This window comes from Pongo pygmaeus, chromosome 2 (genome assembly GCF_028885625.2).
Source record: "Pongo pygmaeus isolate AG05252 chromosome 2, NHGRI_mPonPyg2-v2.0_pri, whole genome shotgun sequence".
In the NCBI taxonomy this organism is placed as follows: Eukaryota; Metazoa; Chordata; class Mammalia; order Primates; family Hominidae; genus Pongo; species Pongo pygmaeus.
This window is the reverse complement of record NC_085930.1, coordinates 80,402,985-80,419,321: the sequence shown is the minus strand read 5'-3', so window position 1 is coordinate 80,419,321 and position 16,337 is coordinate 80,402,985. Positions and strand designations below refer to the sequence as shown.

At 44.3% G+C, this 16,337-nt stretch overlaps 1 protein-coding gene across 3 annotated transcripts in view; it reads left to right on the top strand.

The window, feature by feature from the left end:
- Positions 1-8,281: 8,281 nt before the first annotated feature.
- PPP4R2 (protein phosphatase 4 regulatory subunit 2) overlaps positions 8,282-16,337 on the top strand; it is a 70,155-nt gene continuing 62,099 nt past the window's right edge. The window contains exons 1-2 of one of the 3 annotated variants that reach the window (XM_054479566.2): positions 8,282-8,597; positions 9,607-9,688. In XM_054479566.2, the coding sequence (XP_054335541.1) occupies positions 8,564-8,597; positions 9,607-9,688 (116 nt within the window). In that variant the 5' untranslated portion in view covers positions 8,282-8,563. Of the gene's footprint in view, positions 8,976-9,606; positions 9,689-16,337 lie in introns of all 3 variants that reach the window. The other 2 variants (XM_063661837.1, XM_063661836.1) reach the window with 2 other exon arrangements.

The window sequence follows — 16,337 nt, the reverse complement described above, 5'->3', positions numbered from 1 at the left end:
CCCAGGCTGGAGTGCAGTGGTGTGATCTTGGCTCACTGCAACCTCCACCTCCTAAGTTCAAGCGAGTCTCCTGCCTCAGCCTCCCAAGTAGCTGGGACTACAGGCGTGAGCCACTATGCCCAGCTAATTTTTGTATTTTTAGTAGAGATGGGGTTTCACCATGTTGGCCGGGCTGGTCTTGAACTCCCGACCTCAGGTGATCTGCCCACCTCGGCCTCCCGAAGTGCTGGGACTACAGGCATGAGCTACTGCGCCTGGCCCTTCATCTCTGTTTCTATTTTTATTTTTATTTATTTATTTTTTTGAGATGGAGCTTTGGCTCTGCCGCCCAGGCTGGAGTGCAATGGCACGATCTCAGCTCACTGCAACCTCCGTCTCCTGGGTTCAAGTGATTCTCCTGCCTCAGCCTCCCGAGTAGCTGGGATTACATGTGCTTGCCACTATGCCTGGCTAGTTTTTGTATTTTTAGAAGAGACAGGGTTTCATCATGTTGGCCAGGCTGGTCTCGAACTCCTGACCTCAAGTGATCCATCCACCTCAGCCTTCCAAAGTGCTGGGATTACAGGCATGAACCACTGTGCCTGGCCAATCTCTGTTTCTATTTTGGAAAGTTTGAATTAACTGTGCACAAAGTATTTAGAATTTAGCATTCTTATATATTCTCTTATTTTTCTCTCATCATTGGATTTTACTAGCTATTATGATGTTACATATTCAAGGTTTATAACATTTCTCCTCCAGTTTGTAGCATAGGTATTACTTTAATTTTATTATGAATGATAACATAGTTGGGTGATTTATTTTTAACTCCAAAAATCCCCCAATGCTTTTATTATCCCTATTTCCCCTTTTAAGGTATGTACTTTAAATGCATTGTATTCTAAACTAGTTTTTTTTTTTTAATTTCTGACTTGTGTTTAGGGAGTCAGTATTTTTGTACAACTCTTTTAAGATATAATTGATATAGAATAAACTACATATATTGCTTTTTTTTTTTTGAGATGGAGTCTCACTCTGTCGCCCAGGCTGGAGTGCAGTGGTGCGATCTTGGCTCACTGCAAGCTGCGCCTCCTGGGTTCACGCCATTCTCCTGCCTCAGCCTCCCGAGTAGCTGGGACCACAGGCGCCCGCCACCACACCCGGCTAATTTTTTGTATTTTTAGTAAAGACAGGGTTTCACCGTGTTAGCCAGGATGGTCTCAATCTCCTGACCTCGTGATCCGCCCGCCTCGACCTCCCAAAGTGCTGGGATTACAGGCGTGAGCCACTGCGCCCGGCCTCTATTGTTGTATAATAATAATTGTTGCACCATTATGTTTAGCAATTATCTACTAAAGTTTTTGGGGGGTTGGAGGTATCTCTTCAGCAACTTACTCTCAAATAGTTCAGGAAAACAAATGTTCGTATTGCACTTGCAACTTGTTTGTTTGTTGGTTGGGTTTTGAGATGGAGTCTTGCTCCATCACCCAGGCTGGAGTGCAGTGGCAAGATCTTGGCTCACTGCAACCTCCAGCACCTGGGTTCAAGCAATTCTCGTGCCTCAGCCTCCCGAGTAGCTGGGACTACAGGCATGTGCCACTATGCCTGGTGAATTTTTTGTATTTTTAGTAGAGACGGGGTTTCACCGTGTTGGCCAGGTTGGTCTTGAATTCCTGACCTCAAGTGATCTGCCCTCCTCAGCCTCCCGAAGTGCTGGGATTACAGGCTTGAGTCACCATGCCTGGCCTGTACTTGCAACTTTTATGTGAGATTGAAATCATTTCAAAAGAGAAAGAAAAACCATAAATTATTTTTGTAATTCTCAACCTATGTAAGTATGAACAATACCTAATATTGATTGAGTCAGATCACTGGCTTAATTCTCTCAGCAAACCAATGAGTAAGTCACCACTATTAACTTCAATTTATACATAAGGAAACTGAGGCATTTTGATATTAATCATTTACCTGAATTCAAACAGCTAGGAAGTAATAAGCCAGGAATTAAACTAGATATCTGATTTTAGACCTTTTTCTCTTAATACACTATTCGATTTTATCATATTCAATTATTGAATATATGTATATGTGTGTATTTGTGTATATACAGTCATGCACCACATAACAATGTTTCATTCGACAACAGATCACATAAATGACAATGGTCTCATAAGATTATAATACTGTATTTTTACTATGCCTTTCTATGTTTAGGTATGTTTAGATAAACAAACATTTACTATTGTGTTACAGTTGCTTACAATATTCAGGACAGTAACATGCTGTATCGGTTTGTAGCCTAGAAGCAATAGAAAGTACCATAGCCTAGGTGTGTAGGAGGCTATACCATCTAGGTTTGTGTAAGTACACTCTACGATGCTTGCACAACAATGAAATTGCCCAATAGCACGTTTCTCAGAATCTATCTCTGTTATTATGTGACACATGACTGTATATGTATAATCAGGGTTCTTCAAAGAAACAGAACCTATAGGATGTGTGGGTGTGGGTGTGGGTGTGGAGAAAGGGAGAGAGAGAGACAGAGAGAGAAAGAGACAAAGTGTGCAGAGTTGAAGAAGAGAATGGCTGTTGGGTTCAGTGAGCGTCCTTGATCTGTGGAATACCCTACTCTCCTCATAAATTCCCATTTTCTTTCACACAACTTGAAGTCAACTTCCACTACTACAGTCAGACCTAATCAAGATGGCCACCTAGGCAGCTTCACTCTGCCAGTTCCCTTCTCTGACACTGCTCTTAAACACCCAACATGGCCACCAGCAGCCATCATGCCTGTGGTGACTCCAGAGAAAACAACCCAGGGTTTTTTGCATAGACCCTTTGTTACCCTTGTTTCCACTAAAAGAGTGGAAAGTCTCTGGGAAAAAAGTGAAGCCTGATGGTTTGTGAAACTGCCCTCATACTTGTTTAGAAAAGTGTATTCAGTTTAGTTCCTCTTCCTATCTCAACTTCATTTGGTACCTATTATATATACAAATAAGGACTTCAGGGCATGAATAAAAAGCCACGAGAATCAAAGAACGTCTAAAGCTTTGTGTAGCGGTATTGTAACCCAATCTGTCCTCTGTTCTCCAGCTTGTTTAGACTGGATATTGGTTTTTCCAGATTTTTCTTCAATCTCTTCTTGTCCCTTCCCACAGACCCATCTCAGAAGGACAGCCAAGCTCCAGTACTTTTCCCTGGGGTTAAAAAAAGATCCACCCACATGTTCTCTGACATAGTTCTGGCTGTTTTCTCCCTCCCATCTCTTTCTGTCTCCATGTTCTACAGCCTACTCTGTGTCTCCTCCATGTTCAGGCCTTTTCCCTCTTGTGCACACCCAGAACATGGGCCTTCATCTTGCCAGTCTTCCTGAATGTTCATATTTATTTAAGGTCTACCTCCCCTATTAGACTATGAGCTCTGTGGGGGAAAAGAGACTATGCACCAACTTTTCCCGAGCACCTTGGAGACCCTCACAGACTGTTTACCTTGTTAACACCATTCCCTCTGCCTGGAGGGCTCTTCTCTGTCAGTACAAATCTTTTCCAGTCTTTAAGTGAGACCCTTCCATCTCTTCCTGGAAGAAATTTTCCAGGCCTCTGAATATCTGATACACAGCTTTGCCTTCTACCTTGCATGAGGGCCTACACTTACATCTTATCTTTCCTAGTATTTTGCAAACTTCTTGAGGACAAGAAAGTGTTTGGGGGCTCTGAAGCCAGTCTAGGTTTGAATCATGGGTCAGTCACCTGCCTATGTAGTTGTGTGATTTTGTGCAAGCAATTTCACCTCTTTATATTTGTTTTCTTTCTTTTTCTTTCTTTTCTTTTCTCTTCCTTCCTTCCTTCCTTTCTCCCTCCCTCCCTCCCTTCCTTCCCTCCCTCCCTTCTTTCTCTCTCTCTCTCTCTTTCTTGAGTTTCGCTCTTGTCACCCAGGCTGGAGTGCAGTGGCGTGATCTTGGCTCACTGCAAGCTCTGCCTCTTGGGTTCAAGCAATTCTCCTGCCTCAGCCTCCCAAGTAGCTCGGATTACAGGCGCCCACCACCATGCCCAGCTAATTTTTGTATTTTTAGTAGAGATGGGGTTTCATCATGTTGGCCAGGTTGGTCTCCAGCTTCTGACCTCAGGTGATTCACCCGCCTCGGCCTTTCAAAGTGCTGGAATTACAGGCGTGAACCACTGTGCCAGGCCTCTATATTTCAGTTTTCTTTTCTGTTAAGTGAGGAGGATCCTCATAGGATTTTGTGAGGATTCAATTAAATACTTTTGTAAACTGCTTAGGAGACACTTTTTGATAGTTTTGTAAACTGCTTAGGAGACACTTTTTGATAGTTTTGTAAACTGCTTAGGAGAATGCCAGACACATGAAAGTATTTAATAAATATTAGCTGTTACTATTAAATTTCTTATTTGTTGCAGTAGTTTCTAAAATTTAGAGGCTTAGAACAGTTATAGACATTGTCACCTTTTACAGTTTCTGTGGATGATGTATTGGGAAGTGACTTAGATGGGCCGCTCTAGTGTGGGATGTCTGCTAAGGTTGTGATCCAGATGTCAGCTGGGGCTGCAGTTACCTGAAGGAATTCCTGAGGCTGAAGGATCCACCTCCAAGGACAGTTCTTCTCTCTGTGGGGCCTTTCCACAAGACTGTCTAATGTTCTCATGACATGGCAGCTGGCTTCCCCCACTGAGGCCCCATTCACCAATTCAAGAGGCCAAGGCAGAAGCCCTAGTGCCTTCACACAGACAGCTGTGACTCAGTGTGCCGGATTATACTAGGGCATGAATCTCAGCAAGTGAGGATCGTGAGGGGTAACTGGGGGCTGGCTGCCACATTTGTATTCTGTTTTCTTCCCAGGAAATTGGCATCAGTAGGACGCTTTTTATTTTTTATTTTTGAGTCAGGGTCTCACTATGTTTGTGGCCCAGGATGGATTACAGTGGCATGATCCCGGCTCACTGCAGACTTAAATTCCTGGGCTCAAGTAATCCTCCTAGCCTCCCAAGTAGCTAGGACTACAGGTGTGTGCCACTACCCCTGGTAATTTTTTATTTTTTGTAGAGACATGTTGCCGGGCTGGTCTCAAGTGATCCTCCAGCCTTGGCTTCCCAGAGTGCCGAGATTACAGGTGTGAGCCACTATGCCCAGCCAGTAGGAGGCTCTAGTAATTGCAGATATTGCGATACAGGCCAGCTGGAGAAGAATTCAAGGAAGAAGGAAGGAATGAACCAAACAAAGTTATTTTTTCGGCCTCATCTTTTGCCTCTTCTCCCCTTGTAATCTTGACTTCCAGACACTGGATAAGGTCTATGACAGGTGACAAAGTGCACACAGCAATGACAACCTAAGGGAATCGTGGAAAGTATACCAGAGGAAGTGGTGTTTAAGTGGAGATCTGAATTTGCAGAGGAACGTAGCAAAGTGCATTGGAGAGGAGGAGCTAACCAGAGAGGCACAGGCCTTGATTATCTGAAGACCAGGTGGGATCTGAAACACCATAAGAAATTCAGTTAAGCGGACAGCAATGAAAGGGACAAAACAAAGTGTTAGAAATTAGCATAACGTGTTCTCCAACACAAAGTTCCAATAGAACTTTTTGTAATAATGAAATTTTCTTTATCTGCACTGTCCAATACAGGAGCCACTAGCCACATGTAGCTACGGAGCACTTAAAATGTGGCTGGTGTGACTAAAGAATTGGATTTTTAGGCCGGGGCGGTGGCTCACACTTGTAATCCCAGCACTTTGGGAGGCTGAGGTGGGTGGATCACGAGGTCCAAAGTTCAAGACCAGCATGGACAATATGGTGAAACCCCGTCTCTACTAAAAATACAAAAATTATCCAGGCGTGGTGGTGGGAGCCTGTAATCCCAGCTATTCGAGAGGCTGAGGCAGAGAACTGCTTGAACCCTGGAGGCAGAGGTTGCAGTGAGCTGAAATCACGCCACTGCACTCCAGCCTGCACGACAGAGCAAGACTCCGTCTCAAAAAAAAAAAAAAAAAAAAGAAGAAAAAAAGAATTGGATTTTTATTGAAGAACTCAGGAACTGAATTTTAAATTTTATTTAATTTTAATTAATTTAAATTTCAATATTCACACATGGCTAATATCTACTGTACAGCAGAGCTCTTACAGTAAGAGACCCTTCTGAATAGTAGAGTGGCAGACAGAAGGGGAGGCTAAGCTTTGCCATGTAGGCAGTAGGCCCTTTCAGACTGGAAGGGACCTGGATAAACTAAACCTGGTGCCTGGTAAGTGCTGGCCAAGTGCTTGATGATGCTACCCTATTCCCTCTCTCTGCAAGGATATTTGTAATTGAGCTAGATGCTCTGAACAATGAAGGTCTAAAGACACAGGGGACTGGTTCTCTGATGGCACAATTTGAGAGCTATTTTGGGTGTGAGTGTCTTTTGCCTACATCTACCACCTAGGATCAGGGTCAGACCCACTGTCTTTTAAGAGGGTCAACAGTGTAAAGGCTGTTTCCAAACTTGCATCTTCTTAGACCAAACAATAACCTTCCCTCCCTCCCTTGGTCCTTCTCTCCCCTCCTTCCTTCCATGACTTTGTGCTATGCTGGGTTTTGGGAAGAGGAGGTGGAACAACTCAATACCTTTTCTTTTCTTTCTCTCTTTTTTTTTTTTTTTTTTTTTTATGAGACGGAGTCCTACTCTGTCGTGCCCAGGCTGGAGTACAGTGGTGCTATCTCGGCTCACTGCAACCTCAGCCTCCCAGGTTCAAGGGATTCTCCTGCTTCAGCCTCCCGAGTAGCTGCGATTACAGGTGCCCGCCACCACGCCCAGCTAATTTTTTTTTTTTTTTTTTGTATTTTTAGCAGAGACAGGGTTTTGCCATGTTGGCCCCACCTGGTATCAAACTCCTGACCTCAGGTGATCCGCCTGCCTCAGACTCCCGAAGTGTTGGGATTACAGGTGTGAGTCACCGTGCCCGGGCAGTACCTTTTCTTTTAAAAGCTCACAGATGAGTATAAAAATGTCCACGCACTGGCTGGGAGCCAGATGATTTGGGTTCTGGGTTCTAGTTCTGTCTCCCCAGACTTGCTGTCTGTGACACAGCTTTCCCATTTGTAAAATGTCAGGGCTGCAGAGGACTTCTGAGGTTTCCACCCTCTCCTACCGCCTGGGAGATTATGTCATATAATGATAACAGTGGTAATAAAAACCCAGCCACATTGAGTGTTCCAGGTTTCACGCACTGTGCCAAATGTTTCACATTTGCCATTTCACTCAATCCTCGTGGCCATTTTACAACCCCCATTTTATAAATAAGAACCCTGAAGCTGCCTGAGTTTAGGTAACTACTTCAGGGCCACACAAGGAGTAAGTAGTTGAGGTGGGATTTGAATATTGATTCCAAACCTTGAGCTCTTAATGACTTTGCTGTATACATTACTTCTTGCCACAGGTGGGCCAGTGACGAACGAACGTTGGGTTAAGCAGGGAGGTATTCTTGTTAGGATTATTAACAATGCTTAGTGTATGTATGTATTTTTAATTTTATTATTATTTTTTGAAACAGAGTCTCGCTTTGTCGCCTAGGCTGGAGTGCAGTGGCGCGATATCGGCTCACTGCAACCTCCGCCTCCTGGATTCAAGCGATTCCCGTGCCTCAGCCTCCCAAGTAACTGGGATTACAGGCACGAGCGACCACGCCCAACTAAATTTTGTATTTTTAGTAGAGACGGGGTTTCGCCATGTTGGCCAGGTTGGTTTTCAACTCCTAACATCAGGTGCTCCGCCCGCCCCAGCCTCCCAAAGTGCTGGGATTACAGGCTTGAGTCACCGCGCCCGGCCTGTATTTATTTTTATATAGAGAAGGGCGAGGGAGCGGGCTCATTTTGTTGCCCAGGCTGGTCTCGAACTCCTGGGCTCAAGCGATCCTCTCGCCTCGGCCTCCCTCCCAAAGTGTTGGGATCACCGGCCTGAGCCCCCTGCCCGGCCTCGTTGAACGTTTTTTAGGCGCATTCTGAACGTGAAGTGTATACTTCTCGTTGAATTCTCACAACAACTGCATAGGGCATCGGTACCAGTGCCCTCACTGTACAGATGGGGAAAATGAGGCTCACAGAGGCGAAGTAAGTAGCTTAAGTTCACACAGAGAGCAAATGGCAGGGATTCAAAGCCTAGGAGTCCGCCTGCAACCCTCTCGCCTGACCGTCCAGTCTTCAGCTCCGCGGAGCGTGGGCACAGGGCCGGGGCTCGGGCAGCCGCCGGGACGCAGCCGCCACTGGGGCCCCAGCGTCACACCTCTGCCGCGCACGCGCTCTCGGGTTCCGGGCCGGAGCGCGCGGCGGGAGCGAGGACGGCGGCAGGGAGCGTGCGCGCGGTGACGTGCCGGGCGCCATGTTGGAGGGTTGGTGGTAGCGGCTTGGGGAGGTGCTCGCTCTGTCGGTCTCGCTCTCTCGCACGCTTCCCCCGGCTCCCTTCGTTTCCCCCCCCCGGTCGCCTGCGTGCCGGAGTGTGTGCGAGGGAGGGGGAGGGCGTCGGGGGGGTGGGGGGAGGCGTTCCGGTCCCCAAGAGACCCGCGGAGGGAGGCGGAGGCTGTGAGGGACTCCGGGAAGCCATGGACGTCGAGAGGCTCCAGGAGGCGCTGAAAGGTGGGGGTAGCTGCCCCCTCTCCATTCCCCCTCACCTTCTCCGGCTCGCTCTTCTCTCCTTTCAGGGCGGATGGTTCCGAGGACCGGGGCCGGGCGCGGCGTGGGGAGAGTGCTTCCCGGGCTCCCATCCCCCTCCACCTCCCCAGGGGCGGGGAGCCCTGTGGGCAGCTCCCTCCCGCCCCGCTCTGGCTTTGTGTCGGCCGCCGGCGTCTGGGCTGGGGGAGGGGAGCCGGGGAAGCTCTTGCGGGGGCCCCAGTCTTTCTCCCACCCGTTCAGGGGACGAGTCGTGGACCCGCAGACCCCCTCCCTCCCAGACATCCTCCTTTCTCCACCAGGCTACCCGCACGCTAGGCGTTGGGGTGGGAGAAAAAGTAAAAGGTTGGTGGGGGCGGGGGTAGGGGGTGGCATCGCAACTTTTAAGTTGTCTCAGGATGCCTTTTTCAGGGCTTTTGAAGTCATCCTTCCGCGCCCTAATTTCAAGGTGGTTGTCTTCACTGTTCTTGATTGCATGCCTTCCACGCAACAGGCTTGAGAACAGTGGCTTTCAAACTTCGAATAGAGGGATTTCAGCGTTTTGAGAATTATTCTTTGACATACAGAATCATTTGGGGACGGCTACTTGGGATAGTTGGTGTTTCTTAAAAAGGCAGATTTATGGACTTAGATAAACAATTGGTGGGAGTCGGGGCCTGGGGATTTTTATTTTCACTGGATTCCCAGCTTAATATAATGCTGGTGTATCCCCGGACCACACTTCGAGAAGCACTGCGTTAAAAATGGTTTGTGAAGTTGAGTGCCCCCTTTAGGAGGATTCTTGTTATCTGTAAAGAGGGTGACATGTTGGAAGTAGAACTTGGAGGATTGAGGTGGTTAGTTATTTGGTTGAGAGGCCTTATTTTTTTAATTTTGTATTTAATTGATTCTTAATAAGGGAAAGGACTAGGAGGAAAGTTTGTTTTTAGAGCGCTTTTGAGAAAACTGATAACATTTTTTTTCTTCCTTTATCTAGATTTTGAGAAGAGGGGGAAAAAGGAAGTTTGTCCTGTCCTGGATCAGTTTCTTTGTCATGTAGCCAAGACTGGAGAAACAATGTGAGTTGAAAACATGCATTTGTCGTTATAGACCAGTGCATTATTCAGAGTTGCTCAGGAAAGGGAAAAAAGTGTATTTTGGGATAATTAAATAATTCATTCTAAATTGTAGAAGTCCTGGTCATTTAAATAATTTGTATATAAATTTACATTTAAAGAACGTATACACTTATTTACCCTATACATGGTCTCTAATGGATTTTAAAAACTTGTGTATGTTAAAATTTTCTTTATAGCTAGGCTTTGGCACGCTTAGAGAATGTATTAGTCTTAACGAGCCAGAGAAAGGAAGAATGCCTATTCCATTATGACCCTTTTTGGCCATAACAAATAGGCTTATTCCTAGAATTTTGTGGCTTTGATTCTCTTTCAGAGTCTTGGTGGTATTTTCTCATACTGTTGTGTGTCCAGCCTTTTTTTGGTCGTATTTGCATATGTAGGTGTTTAAAGTGTCACTTCTGTTTATCGTCTTGAGGACTCTGTGATTATCTGACAAATTCCAGATGCTACAGTTTTGACCTGTAGACTTTCTAAGATAGCTAACTTGTTACATATGCTCAACATTTTATTAAGCTCGTTTCCAAATGTTCTGAATCTGAAACTTACACTATAAAGTTAGGGCTGTGTTCAGAAGGAACATTCCAGGTCATTGTTTTGCAGTTTGTGTGGTAGACACAATCTGGCTAAGTTTATTTGTAGAGGACAGTGCATCTTTGATGACTTCTTTTTGTAGTCTTTGGGTGGGGGCTGGGGCAGCAGGAAAGGGGTAGGTTTCTATGGTTTCAGTGTTAATAAGTGGGTTATCTGCCCAGTATGAGTGTAGCTTTCAGCAAGTATTGTATAATTTCTCTGGCTTTATTATTAGCAAGTGTTCATTTCTCACAATATTTGCTTATGGCTGTAGCCTAGTCTTTTAACAACTGGCCTAATTTTAGAAAGAAAAAACCTTTGCTGCCTCAGTGCTTGATTTAATGGTCATGCCTGCAAGCTGAATCTCCTTAGTATTCTATTAAAATATACCAGTCATTTTGAGAACGACACTGTGATGTGTTCAATCTTGTATTTCTATTTATTACATTAAAAAATGGGACCCTCTCGTGGGGGAGCCATGTTTACCTTCGCGTTAGGGTTTCATATAGAACGTCTTGATTTAGAACAATATAAAACTGTTAATTTGTGCTTATATAGATAAGCCTAAAAATGACCACGTGCCATCTTTCAAAAATAAATTAATCCCTAAAACAAATGCTTAGACTGCCACTATTCCTCTTGAATTGCTAGTCGGCACAGACTTAGCCCTGTCAACAATGTCAAGCCAAATAGCATTTTACTTTTGGCTGTTTTTTGATATACAAGATTTTATCAAACTTTGGAGATGAGTACTTAAAACCTCTTATTCAGTTTATCAGGTTTGTACACACTGCTTTCCCTTTTTGATAAAGTACATTGCCTATAAATGTATAAATAGTTGAAAGCTTCTAAAAGATAGCTTTTCAATATCCTGTCTTACTGGAACACCAAGTGGTTGGGGAAGTTATCTGATTTTTTTTGGACAGTTATTTTATCCTGGTAGAAGAGGACTTAAAATTCCCAATCCCCCACCCTTTATTAGGTGTCTATATATTCACTAAGCATGTTTTATACTGAAATGATTGGTGTACTTAGATTCTTATATTCAATGGAATTTGGAAAATATTTTTTATTTTATTATGTAAATAGCAGCCAGTGTTTATGCATTTAGCTTTAAGCTTTGATTTCTTTTTATCAACATGGCATATCTTTGATACTGACATTTGCAGAATTTCTGTTACCCATTTATGGCTAAACTAAGCTTTGTCTAGTATGTGAGATTGTAACAAGAGAATGAGAATGAAAATTTAAAGAACAGCAATTTAGACTTTTCTGATGTTTTAGGATGGGTGGATTGCTTAAGATAAGCATTTCCACCGGATGTGGTGGCTCATGCCTGTATTTCAGCACTTTGGGAAACGGTGGATCACTTGAGCTCAGGACAAAAAATTTAAAAGTTACCTGAGTGTGTTGGTACATGCCTATAGTCCCAGCTTCTCCAGAGGCTGAGGCAGAAGAATTGTTGGAACCTGGGAGGTTGAGGCTGCAGTGAGCCATGATGGTTGGTGCCACTGTACTGCAGCCTGAGTGACAGAGTGAGAGCCTGTCTCAAAAAAAAATTTCATAGTTGTTTTTATTTTCACTGATGCATTATAGTAAGAAAGCATTAACAGAAGTAGCATGTGAAACTGTTTATGGATTAAAATCAGTGACCCCCCCCCCCAACAGGCTACTTAGTTTTCTTTTTAAAAGACAATTGATTTGACACTTGTTTTCAGCTTTAGAGATGTTTTAGAATTGTAAGTGTAGGCTTTTACAATGGAGGAGGTTGTAGGAAAAATTTGAACATTTTTACTTCTTAGTCTATTAAAATTACCTGTAAACATCTGATGTAGGAAGTTAGGAAAGATGCCAAGACATACTAAATTGATGTGAAGAGGGAAACTATATATGTATATAACTAAAATAATTAATCCCCAAGTGAATTGTTTCTGGCCACTTCAAAAAATTGTTTTTATGTTGGAAAGAATACACTCTTCTGAAGGTTGACGTAGTTTCTGACATCATGTTAAATACATAGTATGCGCTGAATAAACAGGAACATATGGCGTGTTTCAATCATGAATTTAAACACTTGATGCATTTCAGTCATGGATTTAAAGGTATTTGATGGGTTTGAGTTGCAATTATTATCTTTTTTGACGGTCAAGTTGTCTCCCATTTGGCCAGTAGTAGCCTTTTCCAGTTGGCTCCAGAGTCCTTTTGACATGACCTTAGTAGTCTTTGATGGTATCCTTATTCTCTGGTATAAGAATATTTTCCAAGCTCATTTCCTGCCCCAGATGTGAATCAGATAATTCTCAAGAAGACCTGCCTTTTAGTGGGAAATGGTGTTTCAAGACTACAATCCTAGTGGTAGAGATGTTTATTATTACTCAGCTAGATAAAATACTAAAACTTGCAATTCAGAATCAGGAATACAGTGTTTTCAAAAGTTTTTTTTTTGTTTAGGTAAAATATATTTATATAATTTACTGGCCAGGTGCGGTGATTCATGCCTGTAATCCCAGAACTTTGAGAGGCCGAGGCAGGTGGCCCAGGGTCACTTGAGCCCAGGAGTTCGAGACCAGCCTGGGCAACATGGTGAAACCTGTCTTTACAAAAAATACAAAAAATTAGCCTAACGTGGTGGCATGTGCCTTAGTCCCAGCTACTCCCAGCTACTTGGGAGGAGGAGGTAGGAGGATCACCTGAGCCTGGGAGGTTGAGGCTGCAGTGAGCTGTGATTGTGCCACCACACTGCAGTCTGGGCAACAGAGTAAGACCTTGTCTCAAACACACACACGCACACTTGCACACTTATATAATTTACCATCTTTACCATTTTTGTTTGTTTTGTTTTTTTTTTTTTTTTGAGATGGAGTCTCGCTCTACACCACACTGGATTGTAGTGGCACGATCTTGGCTCACTTTAACCCCCACCTCCCGGGTTCAAGCGATTCTCCTGCCTCAGCCTCCCGAGTAGCTAATTTTTGTATTTTTAGTAGAGACAGGGTTTCACCATGTTGGCCAGGATGATCTCGATCTTTTGACCTCGTGATCCACCCGCCTTGGCCTCTCAAAAGTGCTGGGATTACAGGCGTGAGCCACCGCCCCCGGCCCCATCTTTACCATTTTAAGTGTACAGTTTGGTGGTAATAAATACATGTATATTCTTTTTTCCCCCCTTTTATCTCTCCTGTTCCTTGCTCAGTCTCTAGTAATCACCAGTCTTTAGACTCTTACCTTTGTGAGATCCACTGTTGTAGCTCCCACATATGTGAAAACGTGATGTTTGTCTTTCTGTGCTTGACTTAACTTCACTTAACATAATGGCCTACAGTTCCCTCCGTGTTGTTGCAAATGACATGATCTAATTCTTTTTTATTGCTGAATAGTATACCACATTTTCTTATCCGTTGATGGGAACTCAGGTAGGTTCCTTGTTTTAAAAAAAATGTATTTTTGAGGCAAGGTCTTGCTGTTGCCCAGGCTTTAGTGCAGCAACTCAGTCATAGCTCACTGCAACCTCAAACTCCTAGGCTCAAGGGATCCTCTTGCGTCAGCCTCCTAAATAGCTAGGACTTACAGATAGGGTACATGCCACGATGCCTGGCTAACTTATAATTTTTTTTGTAGAGACAAGGTCTTGCTATGTTGCCTAGACTGATCTCCAACTCCTGGCCTCAAGCAGTCCTCCCAAAGTGCAAAGATTACAAGGCATGAGCCATTGCACTGAGCTTGTTTCATATTTTGGCTGTTGTGAATAGTGCTGCAGTAAACATGGGAGTGCATAGAGGTTTTCCTCTTTTTTTTTTTGAGACGGAGTCTCGCTCTGTCACCCAGGCTGGAGTGCAGTGGCGCGATCTCGGCTCGCTACAACCTCCGCCTCCTGGGTTCAAGCAGTTTTCCTGCCTCAGCCTCTTGAGTAGCTGGAATTACAGGCATGCGCCACCATGCCTGGCTAATTTTTTTGTATTTTTAGTAGAGATGGGGTTTCACTGTGTTAGCCAGGATGGTCTCGATCTCCTGACCTCGTGATCCATCCACCTTGGCCTCCCAAAGTGCTGGGATTACAGGTGTGAACCACTGTGCCCGGCCCAGAGTTTTTATAACTTTTTGCATACCAAAAATCCTGGTTCTCTCAAGAACACAGGCAGGGTATGATAGAATCAGGATGTCTTGTAATTACTGACTGTAACCAACATTACACATCAGAAAGTCTAAAATAATAATGCGAATATTACTGCCACCAATATAATTACTAGGAATGTTAAAATTTTTTTTACATATTCTCTATTTCTAGCCCCCATTTAAAAGTTTTTCTGTCTGCATTGTCTGAGCATATTGCTGTTACATAATTTTCCCTTTTGTTTTTTTTGAGACAGAGTCTCATTCTGTTGCCCAGGCTGGAGTGCGGTGGTGCGATCACAGCTCACTGCAACCTCTGCCTCTTGGGTTCAAGTGATTCTTGTGCCTCAGCCTCCTGAGTAGCTGGGGTTACTGGCACGTGCCACCATTCCCTGGCTAATTTTTGTGTTTTTAGTAGAGACGGGGTTTTGCCATGTTGACCAGGCTGTTCTCGAACTCCTGGCCTCAAATGATCCTCCGCCTGCCTTTGCCTCCAAAGGTGCTGGGATTACAGACATAGTCACTGCCCCGGCCGACTTTCCCTTTTAACTGTCAATCTTAGTTTTACAGTAGGTATATATCTCATGCCTACAACCAGTCTTTATGTCATTGTCATTGTATTGTCTCTGTCTCTAGTTAGTTTGGTTGTCTGAATGAAGCTTATTCTTTAATAGATTATTGAAAAGGGGCTAATTGAAACAATATTTCTGGAGTTTTTTTTTTTTTAGACAGAGTCTTGCTCTGTTGCCCAGGCTGGAGTGCAATGGCGCCAATCTTGACTCACTGCAACCTCCACTTCCTGGGTTCAAGCGATTTTTCTGCCACAGCCTCCTGAGTATCTGGGATTACAGGTGCATGCCACCACACCCGGCTACTTTTTTGTATTTTCAGTTGAGACGGAGTTTCGCTATGTTGGCTGGGCTGGTCCTGAACTCCTGACCTCAGGTGATCTGCCTGCTTTGGCCTCCCAAAGTGCTGGGATTACAGGCATGAGCCACTGTGCCTGGCCTAACTTTTGTATTTTTAGTAGAGATGGGGTTTCATCATGTTGGCCAGGTTGGTCTCGATTTCCTGACTTCAAGTGATCTGCCCGTCTCGGCCTTCCAAAGTGCTGGGATTACAGGCATGAGCCACCGTGCCCGGCCTGGAGTTCTTATGTGTATGTGTTGTATGTTGTCTGTGCCTTTTATTCTTTTTTTTTTTTTTGCCCCCCTTTTTATTTCCCCTTTTTGTTGAGCATGGGGTCTCGCTATATTGCCCAGGCAGGTCTCAAACTCCTGGACTCAGGCTATCCTCTCATCTGTGCCTCCCTAAGAGCTGGAATTACAGGCATGAGCCACCATGCCTGGCATGTGCCCTTTAATCTTGAAGGTCACTTTGACTGGAGATAAAATCTTTGGTTCACATTTTCTATCCTTGAGTGTCTTAAGTTTGTTTATTCTATTGTTTCCCTCAATAAAACTGTTAAAATCTATTTATTTTTGAGACAGAGTCTTGCTCTTTTGCCCCGGTTGGAGTGCAGTGATGCAATCTTGGTTCACTGTAAACTCTGTCTTCTCACCTCAGCCTTCCCAGTAGCTGGGACTACAGGTACATGCCACCACACCTGGCTAATTTTTGTGTTTTCTGTAGAGATGGGGTTTCACCATGTTTTTAGGCTGGTCTCCTGAGCTCGAACTCCCGAGCTCAAGTGATCTGCCCACTACGTTGGCCTCTTAAAGTGCAGGGATTGCAGAGGTGTCACCGTGCCTGGCCAGCTGTTAACATCTGATAATTTTTTTTTACCTTATAAACTGCCCACTCTTTTTGCCTACCTTCCTAAAAGATTTTTTTTCTTTAAAATACAGTGTGGGGTGTGTGTGTGTGCGCGTGTGTGTGTGGGGTGTGTGGTGTGTGTGTGTGTGTGGAG